Source organism: Salvelinus fontinalis, chromosome 17, assembly GCF_029448725.1.
Source record: "Salvelinus fontinalis isolate EN_2023a chromosome 17, ASM2944872v1, whole genome shotgun sequence".
NCBI lineage: Eukaryota > Metazoa > Chordata > Actinopteri > Salmoniformes > Salmonidae > Salvelinus > Salvelinus fontinalis.
This window is the reverse complement of record NC_074681.1, coordinates 28,112,720-28,133,164: the sequence shown is the minus strand read 5'-3', so window position 1 is coordinate 28,133,164 and position 20,445 is coordinate 28,112,720. Positions and strand designations below refer to the sequence as shown.

General features: G+C 42.8%; 1 protein-coding gene across 2 annotated transcripts; it reads left to right on the top strand.

Annotated features, from left to right (window-relative positions):
• The first annotated feature begins 179 nt into the window (after positions 1-179).
• LOC129814104 (uncharacterized) lies at positions 180-20,336 on the top strand. Of its 2 annotated transcripts, XM_055866907.1 has the most exons (9): positions 180-276; positions 610-753; positions 4,845-5,011; positions 10,264-10,404; positions 10,547-10,654; positions 11,347-11,401; positions 16,353-16,419; positions 17,627-17,738; positions 19,155-20,336. In XM_055866907.1, exons 2-9 carry the CDS (start codon positions 622-624, stop codon positions 19,810-19,812), a joined length of 1,440 nt encoding a protein of 479 aa, XP_055722882.1. In that variant the 5' UTR covers positions 180-276; positions 610-621; the 3' UTR covers positions 19,813-20,336. The 2 variants fall into 2 exon arrangements, with proteins under 2 accessions (XP_055722882.1, XP_055722883.1); XM_055866908.1 differs by lacking the exon at positions 10,264-10,404.
• The last annotated feature ends 109 nt before the right edge of the window (positions 20,337-20,445 follow it).

Below are 20,445 nucleotides of genomic sequence, written 5' to 3'. Positions count from 1 at the left end.
GTGGTTGTTATATGGATAATACTTCTTGTTTGACTTTGTATCCAATCTTGGTAATGACATTTGAAAGTAAAAATAAATAAAAATGCAGCCTATTATATTAAGCAGTAATAATGTTCTCATGGATTTTCACGCCCAAAATCAAACTTTTTAACATTTTATTTACATTAGCCTTGTGTTAGAAATAGTTTATTCCAAGACGAGGTAGAGGGAGAGTGATCTCGCGATATTTATGCCTTGGCGACAAGAACGCTTACACTGGAAACAGAAAGCAACAAGGTAAGTTTACTATTTTTATTTAGTAGCATGTTAGTTCCTCTGAACAGTTGTAAAATGTAGAATTTAAGCACAAATGTAACTTGCATTAAATAACTATGGTGTTACTGAGACGCTGGACGTTCTTGTAAATGCCCTTATTCTAGACAAACTTGCTAGCTAACATTACCCAATTCCAGTTAACGTTAGCTACCAATGCCAGGCAATTGAGGCAACAAACCCACGCTAGCATCCTTGTTGCAAACCGGCTAGGACGCAAAATACTTATAGCCCAGACATACAGTATTTCACTGACTACTTGAAATGATTCCCTCTGTTATACCTTTCAACTTCTAGATAAAGTTCCTCATGGAAGAAACCGAATGTCCACAATCAGTGTGGAATATTATCGTGGAGCATGTCCCAGAGTCAGAGCTCTCAGAGATCCGGGTCCTTCTTGGAGATGCTCTGATTGACATATACACAGAGATGTATTCAGAGGTAAGGACCAACACATCTCTGTAATGGTTGATAACTGAGCATGAGCATTGTTCCAAACATCTGAATTTAGGTAGCAATCAACAATAGCTGATATTAACACTTGGCCCCCAAAAAAGGGTGGAATACAATGAACAAAAATAGATGAGGTGAAACTATGGACATGCCACCTTTACAGGCAAATCACGAGAAGGTATTTGTAGTCTTTGAAGTAGCTCTAGTTTTGCTGCATTACATGAGTGAGGCTATACATACAGCAATTTAAGACTAGATCCTCAGATTGTTCCAAAACAACACACTCACTGTAGCCCTTGAGACTCTCTTTAGGCCTACGCACTGTTTGTTCTGGAGCCAACTACTTCTGAAGATGGTATTAAGTAGCCTACAACAGCTCAAAACAGGGACAGGAAAGCTGTCAGACAAAAATGCTACACATATTTTTCATAATATTATACCAGACTGGCTGGGAAATTACAGCTCCATTAAAAATGCAGGAATAACTTTAAATGGATTGGATAATGTTGAGTTCATATTCAAAAAGGGAAAAGAAATACGTTTGAAACCACATATTTCCTGTCTAGGTCATCATACAGGTATGTTCTGATAGGGGCAATGGTTTTAATATCCATACTAGCTTAATTAGTTCCATATTAGTTCAATAGTGTAATTACATTCAAACTATACAGGCCAAATCGCTAATAGAAGGAGACCACTGGAATAGAGTGAATAGAGCATGCATATGACACAGGCCCTCAAATTAGCTAAGCAAGTCAGGGGACCAATAAAGGGGTTGAGAGGGCTAACCCTGTCTTGTTGCAAAAACCATTAAAGGGAAAGGGATACCTAGTCAGTAGTACAACTGAATGCCTTCAACTGAAATGTGTCTTCGGCATTTAACCCAACCCCTCTGAATCAGAGAGGTGCGGGGGGCTGCCATAATCGACATCCACGTCTTCGGCGCCCGGGGAACAGTGGGTTAACTGCCTTGCTCAGGGGCAGACATCAGATTTTTATCTTGTCAGCTCAGGGATACAATCCAGCAACCTTTCGGTTACTGGCCCAACACTCTAACCACTAGGCTACCTGCATTATGAACATATACCGAGTATACTGTATAAAACAGTATGACATTCCATGGCATAGATGACATGACCAGGTGAATCCAGGTGAAAGCTATTATCCCTTATTGGTGTAACTTGTTAAAACCACTTCAATCAGTGTAGATGAAGGGGAAGAGACAGGTTAAAGAAGGATTTTTAAGTCTTGAGACAATTAAGACATTGATTGTGTATGTGTGCCATTCAGAGGGGGAACGGACAAAACAAAAGATTTAAGATGCCTTTGAACGTGGTAGTAGGTTCCATGCGCAGCAGTTTGAGTGTATCAAGAACTGCAACGCTGCTGGGTGTTTCATGCTCAACAGTTTCCTGTGTGTATCAAGAATAGTGCGCCCCCCAATGGACATCCAGCCATCTTGACACAACTGTGGGAAGCATTGGAGTCAACATGGGCCAGCATCCCTGTGGAATGCTTTCGACACCTTGTAGTCCATGCCCTGACAAATTTAGGCTGTTCTGAGGACAAAAGGGAGTGCAACTTAATATTAAGAAGGTGCTCTTAATGTTTTGTACATTAGGTTCAAGACTCTTTAGATATCCAGGAAGGACTTAATATTTCTAGAAAGTATTAGAACGTAGCCCTATTCACACAACAAGCTTTACATTTCCCTCATTCATTTTGTTTAGCTTTCTGCCCTGTAGTAAATGAATGCTTTCCCTCAGCGTTAGATCTCTAGATGAGAATCATAGTAATACTACCCAGACTGGCCTTCTCTCCATCAAGGTCACCATTGTTTGAAGCAGTTCAGAGAAAGGTAGCCAGCTCCTTTCAAGTTTAACACAGGATATGACACAAGACATGTTTTCTTGGATCTCTGCCAAACCATGTGGGTTTGAGCTATCATGTTTTCCGGACATTGGTAATGCCCGTGTCACTGGGTATGGTATAAGGTACAGTCAATGTTTGGTTTCTTAATGGATAGCATGAAAAAGCAATCATTAGTTTTTTAATAAAGAATAAAACATACTTAGCCTATTTCAATTGTTTATCACATTCAACCTCTTCAATCTACATGTTGAAGTGAAGTTAACAACAACATGGCATTAACCCAGTTTAACTGCACTGGAGTTCCTCCCCCATTTCCTCTGATGGGTTTCACTTGGAGATTTACAAAGCAATGAACAGCTTGTTACTGTTGTTAGCATCCTGGGGGCTCACACCATAAACACCTAAGTGGAGAATGGCTGGCTGGGGCATTACAGGAAGCAGTGTGTGGCTGCCTGGCCGGAATTCAGCTAGACATAGTGGTAGTGTGTGTGCAAAACACTGGGATCGACCGTGTTTAAAGTTCTCCTCTGGACAGCAGTGGGCTTTGAAGTTGTCCTCTCCATGGAGCATAGGAAGTGAAGGTCAGGGACCAGGTGTAGAAAACGTTAAAAGACTCCAGACTCTTCTTTACCAGCGCTGTGTCTCTACCACAGGCCAGACTATTTGCTTCACTTTTTCTCTTTTCTCTTTTTCTTTCTGTCTGGCTTAGGGTTGCAAAGGGAGGGTATATTACTGGAAACTATCAAAGTTTACCAGTAAACTACCAGAATTTTGGTATTTTTCAAGGACATCTAGTGGCCCTTTTGGGTTCTTCAGATTATCACAGGTGCCTATAATTTTCTATGGCCCTATGTGTGGCCTTAGCACATGTAAAATATATAATTAAATAAGAAGATTTTTAGAATGACAATGCTGTAAAACATTCTGAATATAAACCATTAACTTAGTGAATTGGTGTTTAATATGAGTGTTTCAGCATGAATTATTATTATTTTTTCACACTTTGATTTATTTTACATTGCCAATATGTATTTGTTGTAAAACTATTGGCAGTTGTGAACGTAGTCAATAGTTGGAAGAGTTGCAGAGTTGATCAAAGTAATGCCATTATTGATTAGATAATTTTTTCATTAATTAGTGTAATGAACACGATGGGAGACCGAGAGCTGGTTTCAAGTGTAGGGCGCAGCAGGTGTTTATTGGAAAGGACCACAGGAGGAGGCAGGTAGCTGGGTCCAGGGGCAGGCAGAAGGTCAAACACAGGGAGTCCAAAAAGGCAATAGTACAGGCAGGGGCAAGGCTAGTAACATAGTCCAGGAGATAAGGCAATAGGTAGTTAACAGGAAATCCGATAGGCTAAAGTACAGGCAGGGAATAGGCAAAAGGCGTCGTTAGTGAGGCAGGCAAAAACTATCATACACGGGAGGAGTAAATCACAGGAATAACAGCGCTCCGAAAGAAGTGTGTCACAAAACAAACAATACCTCACAGTGATGGGGGCAAAGAACTGAACTAAATAGTGTGTGATAATGACATACAGGTGTGAACAGGTGATAAGAATTCAGGTGATTGGGATCTGGAGAGTGAGCTGCGTTCAGGGAATCTATGTGTTTGAGGGTGAGTTGGAAGCAGACGTTACAATTAGGCTATTTCCTATTGAAACATATGATCTATCTACTAGAAACTCATGGACAATATGGATACAGATATAAAAAATGTATACTGTATGTATGTATGTGAATATATTAAAGTTATTCAAGTATAAATTACCATTGCCATAATTACAAAAATTACTGAAGTTTCTGGTAACTTTAGTAAATTACTGGTATCTTTGCAACCCTAGTCTGGCTACAGTATTACTACACTTTATATTTTTCCAGCAGTAGCCACTTTAATAGCTTTTTCCCTGAAGGAAGTGTTTTAAAAGAATAGGGTGTAAACTTGTTGGGGGAAACCAGCCAACTGAAAAACACATGCAGTAGTTTTATGCCCAACAGTGGTCAGGGCCCAGAACTAAATAGAACACGTCCATTATAAGATGTCTATGGGCCAGGGTCTCAATTGAATATCATGTACATTTCGCAGGTCTTTCTGATACTGTATCTCATCATTCATAATGACTCATCGCTCTTTATTGTAAGCCTAAAGTTACACAGCGTTGTCTCCTGATGTCCTATCCCTTGTCTCCCCATGTTTCCTACTGCCAGGTCACTATGTGGCAGCAGATTTGGCAGACGTTGCGCCTTAAACAGGGTAACAGGCCGAAGGCCCCTCGCTCCCCCCTGGCTGACCCCCCTGCTATCAAGGAGCTGCTGAAAGCTGAGATCCAACTGCTGCTGGCCACCGTGAGAGAGAGAGCAGCCCAGGAGGGCAGGTGAGGAGAAGACTCCTGTGTGATTTCAAAAAAGACTCAACTCCCATGCATCCTAAATGGCACCCTATTCCCTATATAGTGCACAACTTTTGACCAGAGCCCATAGCGCTCTGGTCAAAAGTAGTGCACTATGTTGGGAATTGGGTGCCATTTGGGACAAAGACCATTACTATGCATTTACAATGCAGTTTCTTAAGTCCTACGTAACAACAACATGTTTATGGCCTATTAATCATTGTTGCCAACTTGTTTGAATATCAGCACAAGAAGGCCTGGAAGAAAATACTATTATAACGCTGTGGGCGTTCCTTCCCCTTCCTTTTGTTGTTTTCTCTTCGCGTTGGAATTGATAAAGCATTCATTACATTGTCTTACACCAACACTTCTTCTTACATCATGATGTTTGATTAGCCTAATACTTGAATTTTTGGGATAAAAATATGTTAACATTTTCATACATCAGACAGAGGACCAAGGAGAACGTGACGTTGTTGGGATGGATGTCTGTGGATCTTGAGAACGTGACGTTGTTGGGTTGGATGTTTGTGGATCTTGTTTCCCAGGCCATGCTTCTTCTCCCTGTCTTTCTCTTCCTTTCTGTCTTTGTTAGTTCCAGGTGATAAATGTTCAGACCCCATTAGAACCATCGAGCCTTTTATTTCCACTGGAAAAGGGTTGGGCCTAGTAATTAGAACAAAGTATAGGGAATGGAAAGGGCATACCTAATCAGTTGCACAACTGAATGTATTCAACTGAAATGTGTCTTCCGCATTTAACCCAACCCCTCTGAATCATAGAGGTGCGGGGGGCAGCCTTAATCAACGTCCACGTCATTGACGCCCGGGAAGCTGTTGTTGGGGGTTAACTGTCTAGCTCAAGGGCAGAACGCCAAATTCGTTCCATCTTGCCAGCTCGGGGATTTGAACCAGCAACCTTTCGGTTACTGGCCTTATGCTCTTAACCGCTAGGCTAACTGCCGCTCCACTAGAAGATAGTAGAAGATAATGTCACAAAAAAATGTACCTCCCACCCAACAATAGTCCTGCATCCGGATGAGCCCGTTTTGTTGCACCCGGATGAGCCCGTTTTGTTGCACCCGGATGAGCCCGTTTTGTTGCACCCGGATGAGCCCGTTTTGTTGCACCCGGATGAGCCCGTTTTGTTGCACCCGGATGAGCCCGTTTTGTTGCACCCGGATGAGCCTGTTTTGTGCAACAAAAAGCAGTAATTTACAGGTACCTATGTGAAGGAAGGCCTTTCCATCTCTCAGCAACCGGTAGGAGGCTCTGAAGAATGTAGCTCTGACTCAACTCTGCCCATATAATTACAATTTTGTGACTTTTTTGGGGGAGAAATCTACTGAAGATTGATTCCAATTTATGTGATGCACCAGTTCAGTATTTTGGCAGGGGCTATCTCACAAAAATCTAATTCATAGCTGTATTGTAAGATAAAATCAGACCACCTTATCTTCAACATCAGATTTTGCTGAGACTATGCGACTATTCAAGGGTATTCTAGGAATGTGTATCCTTTTTATAGTTGTTGAAATTCTGAACCAAATCCAACCATTGAGGGATTATTTCACTTAAAACAAACCCCGGTGGCACTTACAGTCCTGTGTACAGATCAACGAGGTGATGCAAAGACTTTGGGTATCAGTGCCATGTTAACCCTGCTGCCACGTTATACTTTGAACATTTGCCCAGTTCCAACCACCCTGCTGCCTGCCGGTTGGTCCTGTTGGTGTCTGCCTCTGCCCTGTGTTTGTGGTTGTGTCCAAAATGGAACCCTATCCCCTACATAGTCTAGGGCTCTGGTCAAGAGTATATCATAAGGTGAATGCACCAATTTGTAAGTCGCTCTGGATAAGAGCGTATGCTAAATGACTTAAATGTAAATGTAAGTGTAGTGCACTATGGCTGTGTTTACACAGGCAGCCAATTCTGATCTTTTTTTCACTCATTGGTCTTTTGCCCAATCGGATCAGCTCTGGAAAATTTTTGATGTGAAAAGATCTGATGTGATTGGTCAAAAGACTAATTAGTGGAACAAATATCAGAATTGGGCTGCATGTGGGATGCCTAGTCAGTTGGGAGTAGGGTGCCATTTGGGATGCAGCCTGTGTGTATATCCCCCATGAGCCCCTGTCTTTGAATAACTAATTAAGACGTCACTGTAAATCAGCTGAACTCATTTCAGGACAAAGCTGCTGGATCATTTTCATTTAATATTGCTCCAGGTTTGGGCGTTTCTCTTTTTCCTTGCCAAATTCTTCCTACCCAAAGGAAACTGTTGAGTTGACTCAATACCCTGCAGCCTAGGGCTTTAATGAACAAGGGTATCTCAGTAGAGCAGCTAGAATGAATCTTTCTTTGAAAGTGAACTGATTTAATGGACCTGGTTGGCAACTGTTTGGACCACCTCTCCCCTTGTGTAGTCGTCCCTCCATGCCATTGTCTTTGTGATTTTGTGGTTGCCGTTCTCAGTGCAGCTGTACCAGTTCCATTATGGAGAAAGAGAGGGGGTATGCTGAATTCCCATTGATGAAAGACCCTACTCTGAATAAATAGGCTTCAAATGGTGGTTTGATTTCTGAAAGCGGGCCCAAGGAGGTCCTAAATTCTCAGAACGGAACTAGCATAACAATTGGAGCTGGGAAGTGGGTTCAAAGTGGCTGTGTTTGTGGTGTAATGTATTTTACAGCCGTAGATTATCAATCTTCCAGGATGGAGGGGGATTTGAACAGTCTTTTTTTTGTGTATTGTAAACATGGTGTGGTTTTGGATGTTGTGGCGGGTGTCTATGCCATCTTTGTTAACTGAGATTAGGACTCCTTCTCCCGGGGATTAAGATGCTTAGTGATCTATACTACACTGCCTCACAATGTAGCCTCTGTTCCTGTCATTACAGCTAGACCGGGTAGCTCCACTAGCAGCCTGCCACTGGAATGGGACCGTTACATCTACTCACTCCCCCCCTCCACACACTCTTGATTTATTCACCACACCACATAACCGCAGCTGCAAACAACACCGATACAAAGTCACAAGCACAAATATTTATAACTTCTGATTGGTCCCCCCTCCCCAGCTAGAACCCCCTTCTGAGTCTAGGATAAACAATCAATCTCTGTTGCTGGGCATGTGGTGTTATCATCCCAGCTTGAGTCTGGAACCTTGGTACTCCTCCACGTCTCTCACAGGACTTCTTATCAGTCAGGAGAGGCCTTGAGTTAGGGAGTACACATTCTTGCAGTCTACCACAGTCCACTAGATAATTCTTCTCATACACAAAGAGCATAAACCTAACAATACTTTCAATCCCTAATAATATGTGTAAACTGTAGATTCATATTAAGAGCATATACAGTAATGGTAAAGAACAGTGACGACATTAGACAGTGCCGATATTAGACAGTGCCGATATTAGACAGTGAAGATATTAGACAGTGTAACGGCTTTCTTCTGTGGACGAAGGAGAGGACCAAAGCGCAGCGTGGTTAGTGTTCATCATGTTTAATAAAAGACAAAAAACTGAACACTACAAATACAAAACAACAAATTTGAAAAATCAAAACAGTTCTGTCTGGTGCAGACACACGAAGACTGAAGACAACCACCCACAAAACCCAACACAAAACAGGCTACCTAAATATGGTTCCCAATCAGAGACAATGACTAACACCTGCCTCTGATTGAGAACCATATCAGACCAAACACAGAAACGGGAAAACTAGACACACAACATAAAATGCCCACTCAGCTCACGTCCTGACCAACACTAAAACAAAGAAAACACAAAAGAAATATGGTCAGAATGTGACAGACAGTGAAGATATTAGACAGTGACAATATTAGACAGTGAAGATATTAGACAGTGACGATATTAGACAGTGACAATATTAGACAGTGACAATATTAGACAGTGAAGATATTAGACAGTGAAGATATTAGACAGTGAAGATATTAGACAGTGACAATATTAGACAGTGAAGATATTAGACAGTGACAATATTAGACAGTGACAATATTAGACAGTGAAGATATTAGACAGTGAAGATATTAGACAGTGACAATATTAGACAGTGAAGATATTAGACAGTGACGATATTAGACAGTGAAGATATTAGACAGTGACAATATTAGACAGTGACAATATTAGACAGTGAAGATATTAGACAGTGAAGATATTAGACAGTGAAGATATTAGACAGTGACAATATTAGACAGTGAAGATATTAGACAGTGAAGATATTAGACAGTGTTATAGAATAACTCCATAAACTTTGCTCCTATTCAACCCTTATAGAATAATTATTGGCCTCAGAGACAGGCCCTCTTTGTACTTTCCCTCTGCCCAAATACAATGCACACTTTCCATCTAACCCATAACACAATAATAAATCTACTAGGCTAATTATACAATTATAAACAGATTAAAACTGGCTCAAGTCCGTAGCCAACACTATGCTACGGCATTGTTACTTGGTTTGGTAACCTGACAGTGCAGCTCAAAGCCTAAATCTTGAGACTGACCATGACAGCAGGGAAGATTACAGGTATGACACTTCCCTCCAGGAGACCATCCTCAGACAGGCCATTAAGGTCATATTGGACCCCACACATGCACTGAACATAGAGGACAATACATTATATCGTATATCAAAACAGGCCGTGGTCTAGAATGTTGGCTTTGACCAAAAGGATAGGTTGTATTTTGTAAGCTTCTTAGCAGCCTAGCTGCCTGTTTTCCACTTCGATTGAGCTGTATTTCTCCGTAATGTGATTTCAAAAAGGGGGGTTGGGCATGCTTGGCCAGCATCTGCAACAGCCTTTTTTCTGGAGATCAAAAGCGTTTCGGCAGGTGCAGCTAAATGGTAGTGTCCACTCTGTGGCAGCCTCCTGATTTAAATCCCTCAGCGTAGTAATATAACATCCCCACTTTGACACAGCTAGGTGTTCTCCTCAAACATAATCCAACAGACCTTGTTCCATGGCTGGTGACTCTTGGAAGGAGATGAAAGGCTGCAGGCCTGCTGCTGCTGTACCATTCCAATTTCTGCTCTCTCTCTCTCTCCTCTCCATCGCTCTCTCTCCTCTCTCTCTTTCTGCATCACTGCTTTAATCTTTTCAGCATGGGAGTCATGAAGATGCATGAAGATTAGGACGGGGGTTTGTCATATTATCCCTTCCTGTCTGACTCCTTCACACTATGTTGGGGGTTATTTGTATGTATCTATTTACTTTCAGGGATGCAGACGCAGACTTGTTCCGGTACAGTCCTAGTGTGGTGAATTACGCCTTGGGTGTCCCAAGCAACCGTTGCGACACTGTGAATAGTAGGCCTACCTCTAGTGGAATAGAATTCAGCCAGAGTCAACATGTAGGAAGGTTAGTCTGACTGTTAAGAGTTAGAAACATTCCCACAAATGTTACAACACAAGAGGAAAAAGTGCAGCTGAAAACACACATTGTGTATTTCTTGTTATCTGTCATATGGATAGACCTTAGACATGCGTTTCTGGTTCCACAGGTCCTGTTCACAGAGCTCAGTCACTTCTACTACCAGCCAAGATGACATTGATGCCATGAGACACATGCTGAACATCACCCACATAGACGACATTGTGGCCCACCTCAAGTAAGTGACTAATTCCATCAGAGCAACTGTTTAAAAAAAAATACCAAGTAGAGATTTTTAGGTAATAATCCCTATAAAATGCAACCCATTTGAAATGAGTATTGTGATAGACAGTAGTAGCTTTAGTACAGTATGTCTGGCATCAATGGAGGGGAGCTGGGGGAGAGGAGGAGGGGCGGAGGGTGGGGGACAGCCTGCCCTCTCCTCTCTCCATCCCCCCACAGAACAAAAGCCCCTATTGTAAGAAAGTGAATAACAGATCTTAGCGTGCAGAAGATTCCTCTGCTTCTAAAAATAAAGAAGTGCATCAAGCCTACAATAGTTAGATAACTGAGAAAGAGAAATATGCCATTGCTCCCTGAACACCATAAGAAAAGTCTAAAAGTGGATATGGATGTAGTGGTCCTTTTGTGGACTCTAACATACTATTGTGCAGACTCTTCTTTTGACTGTCTGTTTAGGATTCAAGGTCGTATTCTGTGAAAACAGGTGGCCGAGTTCCTGGAAAGCTGCCTCTTGATTGCATGCTAAGTTAGAATAAATACATTTTAATTTGTTTTTGTTTAACGCTATTCACTTTTCTTTAGTTTATTCGTTTTACTTAAATGTCTATCAATTCAAATTTTCAAATAGTCATTTAATGCTATGGTTTTAGAATTTGACTAACAGTCGTGTTCTCTCCTCACTACCAGATCAGTCCTGTCAGAAGAATGCAAGGTGCTGAAAAGCCAAGTTCAGTTTCTGCAGGTAAGATTCGGTTTGGTTCCAGTCAATACCAGATTGTTATTTTGGAAAATCACACTTTTTTTTGTTCCAATTTAAATATTGTCTGTGCTCTGACAAAATGTTCCGCATGTGCAGTAGTCTCTGCTTGCACTGAGATACAGGGTATGCTGTACCACGGGTCTGAGCTATAGCCAAGGCCATGAAAATGAGATAGCCAGACGATAATATGTATTTGTATTTATTATGGATCCCCATTAGCTGCTGCTAGGGCAGCAGCTACTCTAACTCAGGTCCAGTAAAATTAATGCAGTTTATACAATGTTAAAAACATTACAATACATTCACAACAGATTTTACAACAGATTTTTAATATATATATATATATATATATATATATATATATATATATATATATATATATATTATATATATATATATACACTGCTCAAAAAGGGAACACTTAAACAACACAATGTAACTCCAAGTCAATCACACTTCTGTGAAATCAAACTGTCCACTTAGGAAGCAACACTGATTGACAATACATTTCACATGCTGTTGTGCAAATGGAATAGACAACAGGTGGAAATTATAGGCAATTAGCAAGACACCCCCAATAAAGGAGGGGTTCTGCAGACCACTTCTCAGTTCCTATGCTTCCTGGCTGATGTTTTGGTCACTTTTGAATGCTGGCGGTGCTTTCACTCTAGTGGTAGCATGAGACGGAGTCTACAACCCACACAAGTGGCTCAGGTAGTGCAGCTCATCCAGGATGGCACATCAATGCGAGCTGTGGCAAGAAGGTTTGCTGTGTCTGTCAGCGTAGTGTCCAGAGCATGGAGGCGCTACCAGGAGACAGGCCAGTACATCAGGAGACGTGGAGGAGGCCGTAGGAGGGCAACAACCCAGCAGCAGGACCGCTACCTCCGCCTTTGTGCAAGGAGGAGCAGGAGGAGCACTGCCAGAGCCCTGCAAAATGACCTCCAGCAGACCACAAATGTGCATGTGTCTGCTCAAACGGTCAGAAACAGACTCCATGAGGGTGGTATGAGGACCCGACGTCCACTGGTGGGGGTTGTGCTTACAGCCCAACACCATGCAGGACGTTTGGCATTTGCCAGAGAACACCAAGATTGGCAAATTCGCCACTGGCGCCCTGTGCTCTTCACAGATGAAAGCAGGTTCACACTGAGCACATGTGACAGACGTGACAGAGTCTGGAGACGCCGTGGAGAACGTTCTGCTGCCTGCAACATCCTCCAGCATGACCGGTTTGGCGGTGGGTCAGTCATGGGGTGGCATTTCTTTGGGGGCCGCACAGCCCTCCATGTGCTCGCCAGAGGTAGCCTGACTGCCATTAGGTACCGAGATGAGATCCTCAGACCCCTTGTGAGACCATATGCTGGTGCGGTTGGCCCTGGGTTCCTCCTAATGCATGACAATGCTAGACCTCATGTGGCTGGAGTGTGTCAGCAGTTCCTGCAAGAGGAAGGCATTGATGCTATGGACTGGCCCGCCCGTTCCCCAGACCTGAATCCAATTGAGCACATCTGGGACATCATGTCTCGCTCCATCCACCAACGCCACGTTGCACCACAGACTGTCCAGGAGTTGGCGGATGCTTTAGTCCAGGTCTGGGAGGAGATCCCTCAGGAGACCATCCGCCACCTCATCAGGAGCATGCCCAGGCGTTGTAGGGAGGTCATACAGGCACGTGGAGGCCACACACACTACTGAGCCTCATTTTGACTTGTTTTAAGGACATTACATCAAAGTTGGATCAGCCTGTAGTGTGGTTTTCCACTTTACTTTTGAGTGTGACTCCAAATCCAGACCTCCATGGGTTGATAAATTTGATTTCCATTGATAATTTTTGTGTGATTTTGTTGTCAGCACATTCAACTATGTAAAGAAAAAAGTATTTAATAAGAATCTTTAATTCATTCAGATCTAGGATGTGTTATTTTAGTGTTCCCTTTATTTTTTTGAGCAGTGCATATACACTACCATTCAAAAGTTTGGGGTCACCTAGAAATGTCCTTGTTTTTGAAAGAAAAGCACCTTTTTTGTCCATTAAAATAACATCAAATTGATCAGAAATACAGTGTAGACATTGTTAATGTTGTAAATGACTATTGTAGCTGGAAACGGCAGATTTTTTATGGAATATCTACACAGGCGTACAGAAGCCCATTATCAGCAACCATCACTCCTGTGTTCCAATGACACATTGTGTTAATAGCTGATCCAAGTTTATAATTTTAAACGGCTAATTGATCATTAGAAAATCCTTTTGGAATTATGTTAGCACAGCTGAAAACTGTTGTTCTGATTAAAGAAGCAATAAAACTGACCTTCTTTAGACTAGGTGAGTATCTGGAGCATCAGCATTTGTAGGTTCGATTACAGGCTCAAAATGGCCAGAAACAAAGACTTTCTTCTGAAACTCATCAGTCTATCCTTGTTCTGAGAAATGAAGGCTATTCCATGCGCGAAATTGCCAAGAAACTGAAGATCTCGTACAACTCTGTGTACTACTCCCTTCACAGAACAGCGCAAACTGGCTCTAACCAGAATAGAAAGAGGAGTGGGAGGCCCCGGTGCACAACTGAGCCAGAGGACAAGTACAATAGAGTGTCTAGTTTGAGAAACAGACGCCTCACAAGTCCTCAACTGGCAGCTTCATTAAATAGTACCCGCAAAACACCAATCTCAACGTCAACAGTGAAGAGGCGACTCCGGAATGCTGGCCTTCTAGACAGAGTGGCAAAGAAAAAGCCATATCTCAGACTGGCCAATAAGAAGAAAAGCTTAAGATGGGCAAAAGAACACAGACACTGGACAGAGACAGATTGGAAAAAAGTGTTATGGACAGACGAATCCAAGTTTGAGGTGTTCAGATCCCAAAGAAGAACATTCGTGAGACGCAGAAAAAATGAAAAGATGCTGGAGGAGTGCTAGACGCCATCTGTCAAGCATGGTGGAGGCAATGTGATGGTCTGGGGGTGATTTGTTGGTGGTAAAGTGGGAGATGTGTACAGTGTAGAAAGGATCTTGAAGAAGGAAGGGTATTACTCCATTTTGCAACGCCATGCCATACCCTGTGGACGGTGCTTAATTGGAGCCAATTTCCTCCTACAACAGGGCAATGACACAAAGCACAGCTCCAAACTAAGAACTATTTAGGGAAGAAGCAGTCAGCTGGTATTCTGTCTATAATGGAGTGGCCAGCACAGTCACCGGATCTCAACCCTATTGAGCTGTTGTGGGAGCAGCTTGACCGCATGGTACGTAAGAAGTGCCCATCAAGCAAATCCAACTTGTGGGATTACCTGATTACCTGAACAAATTGACAACTAGAATGCCAAAGGTCTGCAAGGCTGTAATTGCTGCAAGTTGAGGATTCTTTGACGAAAGCAAAGTTTGAAGGACACAATCATTATTTATAACCTTGTCAACATCTTGACTATATTTCCTATTCATTTTGCAACTAATTTCATGTATGTTTTCATGGAGAACAATTTCTAAGTGACCCCAATCTTTTGAACTGTAGTGTGTGTGTGTGTGTATATATATATATATATATATATATTGTACCTTTATTTAACTAGGCAAGTCATTTAAGAACAAATTCTTATTTACAATGACGGCCTACCCCGGCCAAACCCGTACAACGCTGGGCCAATTGTGTGCCGCCCTATGGGACTCCCAATCACGGGCCGGGTGTGATACAGCCTGGAATCGAACCAGGGTCTGTAGTGACAACACACATCTCCAACCCACTATCACACGCAGGACACATCTCCTGAGATGTAGGGACTAGGATAGGCTAGAACAGAGACAGTTTTTCAGTGTTTGATCTGTTAGGGATGTTTATTCCACCATTTTTGTGGTATGTTAAGCGCAATTCAAAGGCATACTGAAAAGTAGTTGACAGCAATTTGTACAAATATAGGTATAATGTCCCACTTCCCCGAATGGGCAGTCTACGGTAATGACTAAATTAGCACAATATCTCATGATCCCCGAGCTTGGAAAGTATGTAGACTAGTTGACATGGTCCCAAATAGAGGTCACATAACACTGGTCTCAGTAGGAGAAAGATTAGACTGAGAAGGTGGTGTCGAGTGTTGTTCTTTTACCACTGCAATAGTAGGCTGTATTATTTTCACAGTAAAAGGGCTGCAATTTCTGTGAAGCAGGGTTTGAGTTTCAAGTCGACGCTCCATTGAGAAGCTGTGGGCTGTGTACATCCCAAATATTACCCTATAGTGCACTACTTCTGATCAGAGCCCAATGGGCCCTGGTTAAATGTTGTGCACTACATACGGAATAGCGTGCCAGTTTGGAGTTTACTGCCAGTCTGGTATTCCATCTCCCTTGGCAGCAGCCAGAGCCAGGGTATCGTCTAACCACCCTCCTCTCAGACCTCACATCTAAAATGAATAGCCTCCTCTGTAACTAGATCCCTCTCTTCTTCTGTTTGTTTGCATTTCAAAAACCAAGACGATCAGCTAGGCACTCGACAAGCCTCCACTAGCTAGACAGTGGGAAGTGAGGATGACGGATAGCTCCATGATACGTCAGTGGCACACAGTGAGACTTCGCATAAATCCCTCAAAGCACAAAGCATGGCTGGGGGCAGGGAGGGAGGCTGGTGGTGGGGCTCCTAGCTATTACCATTCATTACCAGTAGTATTGTAAAATGAGGACAGATATGACCTGGCTGCCAGCAGAGTAAAGAGCCTGTTGGTTGGAGCTGTGGTTGATGCACTGAGTCTGGATATAGATGTTGAAAGAGAGACCAAATCCTTATGGAACGAACACTGCTGCTGCTGAATGGTTTAGTGGCTTGTTCTGCATGTAACACCCCTCTCCATCCAGCTTCCTTATTTCTCATTGCTTACTGGTAGCTGGCTCCGCTAGTTCACCTGTTCTCTGGTGTCTTGTCTGTGGGTTTTGTTCCTTGCAGGAGAGTGTGGAACAGGAGCACCAGACACAGCATGATGTCACTGAGGCTCCAGAGCCCACTGTAACAGGTGAGTGAAACACTTACAGTACAGTCATATAGTATTTGGATTGAACAATTCTTGTAACTTTACCAACATTCTCAGGTTTTACAGAAATGCTATTTGGAATATTCAAAATCAAGGAATTCTGAAAACTGGATTTCGTCCTGAAAATGTGGGGAAAGTTATTGTAATTTTGCAACCCTAACAGTAATACACTATCCTGGTCAACATAACAGATCTATATTGGGCCAGCTGAACACCAGAACCCAGAGGTAATAGAGATGACTGGGCTCAGATCCATAATAGTATCATGAGTTCTTCCGTAACATGTGAACTACACTGTCCTGATAATGACTGTCGGTCCCTTTTGAGGTATACATTAGTGTCCTAAGTCTTTTGACATGCAATGCACACTTCCTAAAAATCACTTACCAAAAACACAGTTGCTTTTCTTTATTAATGTATTGACCTGACAAATGACGAAGTCCTGAAATTTCTGCTGTATCTAGAAGTCAATCAGATAAATTGAGCCTTACTACCACCTAGTGGTTTATTGTTGCTAAATACTTTACTTCTTTCTCAATGTCCTGTTATCTGGGGCTTTGTGTCCTGGCGCTAATTTCAAACAGGCCGACCCGGCTTTCAGTCTTCTCACCATTTCCAATTGGATTGCGTGGTGTTATTAAACTTGTCAATCCCATGGCATTGTTCCCCTGTCTAGTTGACTTGATCCAGAGTTTAGCCTTGCTGTTTTCTTCTTTGTTGCAGAGTAGAATGAATCCCTGGGAGGGTGTCTCAGAGAGGGTGTGTAGCTAGCTGTCATTCTGACCGACATCATTTGCAGCTTAATTAATGTGCTTTAAATTGAGGCCTTTCACTGTATACATCACAATGGCACTCTATTCCCCATGTAGTGCACTACTTTGGGCTCTGGTCAAAAGTACTGCACTTAAAAGGGAATAGAATGCAGCTTGGGATGCTGCCACAGTCACCAAGCCACAGCAGAGAAGAGCAGCCATCTATAGGAGTAATCTGAACTCCTCTTCCTAGAAAAACTGCTCCACTACACCAGTCATTTATTTCCTTTTTTGCTAAGGGCCCCTGTGGTGGTGGTGGCTGTATGTCTGTCTGCCATTGGAAGTGTGGGTTGGAACCTGGCCCTGCCTGCCTGTTCTAGAATAGTGTTGTAGAAATGTGTGTGAGTGATTTTCTCCTGGTGTGGGTTGATTTGCAGAGCTGAAGGAGGAGAGGAGAGCCATCCAGATGGATATGAAAAGGCAGAGCCTCAGCCTCACCTACTGTCCCTCCTCCTCCCCTGTGGAAACAAGCATGCAGATCAGATCCAGGTTGGCCTCTAGTCTGCTCTATACTCTCCTTTCTAACAAATCCAAAATACCTATTTTACCACTTTCTGTTCTGTGGATTTACAGGCATTTTTTTTGTCTAAGGTTTACATGCATACTTCCTAGACAAGGACAGTTCCTATCTGGTGAAAGGATCTTAAAGGATCATACTGCAGGGCTCTATTCAATGACAGAATATGTGGACAACTACAAATACCTAGGTGTCTGGCTAGACTGTAAACTCTCCTTCCAGACTCACATAAAACATCTCCAATCCAAAATGAAATCTAGAATCGGCTTCCTATTTCGCAACAAAGCCTCCTTCACTCACGCTGCCAAACATACCCTCGTAAAACTGACTATCTTACCGATCCTCGACTTCGGCGATGCCATTTACAAAATAGCCTCCAACACTCTACTCAGCAAATTGGATGTAGTCTATCACAGTGCCATCCGTTTTGTCACCAAAGCCCCATATACCACCCACCACTGCGACCTGTATGCTCTCGTCGGCTGGCCCTCGCTACATATTCAGCACCAGATCCACTGGCTCCAGGTCATCTATAAGTCTCTGCTAGGTAAAGCTCCGCCTTATCTCAGCTCACTGGTCACCATAACAACACCCACCCGTAGCACGCGCTCCAGCAGGTATATCTCACTGGTCATCCCCAAAGCCAATTCCTCCTTTGGCCGCCTTTCCTTCCAGTTCTCTGCTGCCAAAGACTGTAACGAATTGCAAAAATCGCTGAAGTTGGAGACTTTTATCTCCCTCACTAACTTTAAGCATCAGCTATCTGAGCAGCTTACCGATCGCTGCAGCTGTACACTGCCCATCTGTAAGTAGCCGATCCAACTACCTACCTCATCCCCATATTGTTTTTATTTACTTTTTTTACTCTTTTGCACACCAGTATTTCTACTTGCACATCATCAACTGCACATCAAATCAATCCAGTGTTAATTTGCTAAATTGTAATTATTTCGCAACTATGGCCTATTTATTGCCTTACCTCCTTACTTCATTTACACACACGGTATACAGATTTTTCTATTGTGTTATTGACTGTACGTTAATTTATGTGTAACTCTGTGGTGTTGTTTTTTGTCGCACTGCTTTGCTTTATCTTGGCCAGGTCGCAGTTGTAAATGAGAACTTGTTCTCAACTGGCCTACCTGGTTAAATAAAGGGGAAATAAAAAAATACATCTGTATTGAGGAAGTTCAGCGCTAGAGTGTGATTGAAATTTAAAGGCAATGTTTCCTCATTAGCGTAGACTGCATTCACGGTAAACACTGCATATGTCGGCTCAATGGGAAATTACCTTTATATTTCTGTCGCGCAATCTGTAACACTTCAGATATACAGATTGATTAGAGCCCTACTTTTTAAGGTGTTAATGGCGTTGTTGATCTTCTCAGGTCGACAGGATGGACAGGTTTTCCTGCAGATGAGACACAGAGACACTTGACCCCTGTGGTGGTCCCCAGACCCCATCCTCCTCATACCAGGCCACCTCTAGTAACATCTCTAGTAAGGAGGACTCCTTCGTTAGACAGGATGAGAGGCCAGCCACGTAGCTCACCCAACACCAGAGAACCCAGCCCTCTCCAACCCTCTAAATATGAACAGCTAAGGACTTACAGCCAGAGCTCTGAGGGTTCCCACACCTGCAACAGAGGACCCACCACCACCCAAGACAGGGACAGCTACCCACCACCCCTGGTCCTCTCTGCCAGTAGAGTAACCAGCCTTGAACCCTACCTTAATCCTCCCTCAGAAGAGAGAGTAAAGGGCAGAACCTGCAGGCGTAGTGGTCAGATTGTGACTGAGGGAGCTCAAAGACATGATGACTCATGGTCAGACTCAGTGAACAGTTGGCCCTTTTTGTCCTCTGGTGGACACTGTCCTCTAGGCTCCTCCACACAGCCTCCTGGGAGCAAAGGGAGCTGTGAGCAGAGCCCCGTAAGGATGTTCCACCCTGCTCCCCCCGCCATGCAGAGGCCAGCCAGTAGAGGGCAGAGTGTGGCCAGGCACCTGTGTCTGCCACAGCGGGACAGCCTGGTCAGCTCCTTGTGAACTGAACTCTTTACTACAGAAGAAGATACACAGGCAGGCCAATTCAGATATTTTTTTCATTAATTGGTCTTTTGACCAATCAGATCAGCTCTGAAAAAGATCTGATGTGATTGGTCAAAAGACAGATTTAGTGGGAAACATATCATTATTGGGCTGCCTGTGTAAAGGAAACCTCTGATACTGTAATATATGTTCTAGCTGCAGTCTGGTCAATGTATGTCACTCCTAAAATGAGATATCCTCACGAACAAGTATCTTATCACAGGTAAGTACTCATACTTGTAAAAGGGATGTCGTAATCTCTTTAATATAAAGAATTTGAGTGCTGGCATTGGCTAGTCTTCCACAATGAGACAAGAGACAAGAGGATGTTATATGGTGATTTTCAAGAGACTGATAGAAGACCTGAAAGAGAACAAGACAATATGGTTGAATGCTTTTGAAATGATTAAACATTTGATCTACATATTCAACCATTTAATGATTCCATTTTGAATAAATATGAATGTATTTGGATAAATGTTCATATGCCTGTAATACATGTTTTATTACGGTTCTGCTTTCTCCAATCTAACTAAAGTGATTACCTGTTCAGAAAGAGAAAACACTGTATGTTGTGTAATCTAGATGGGA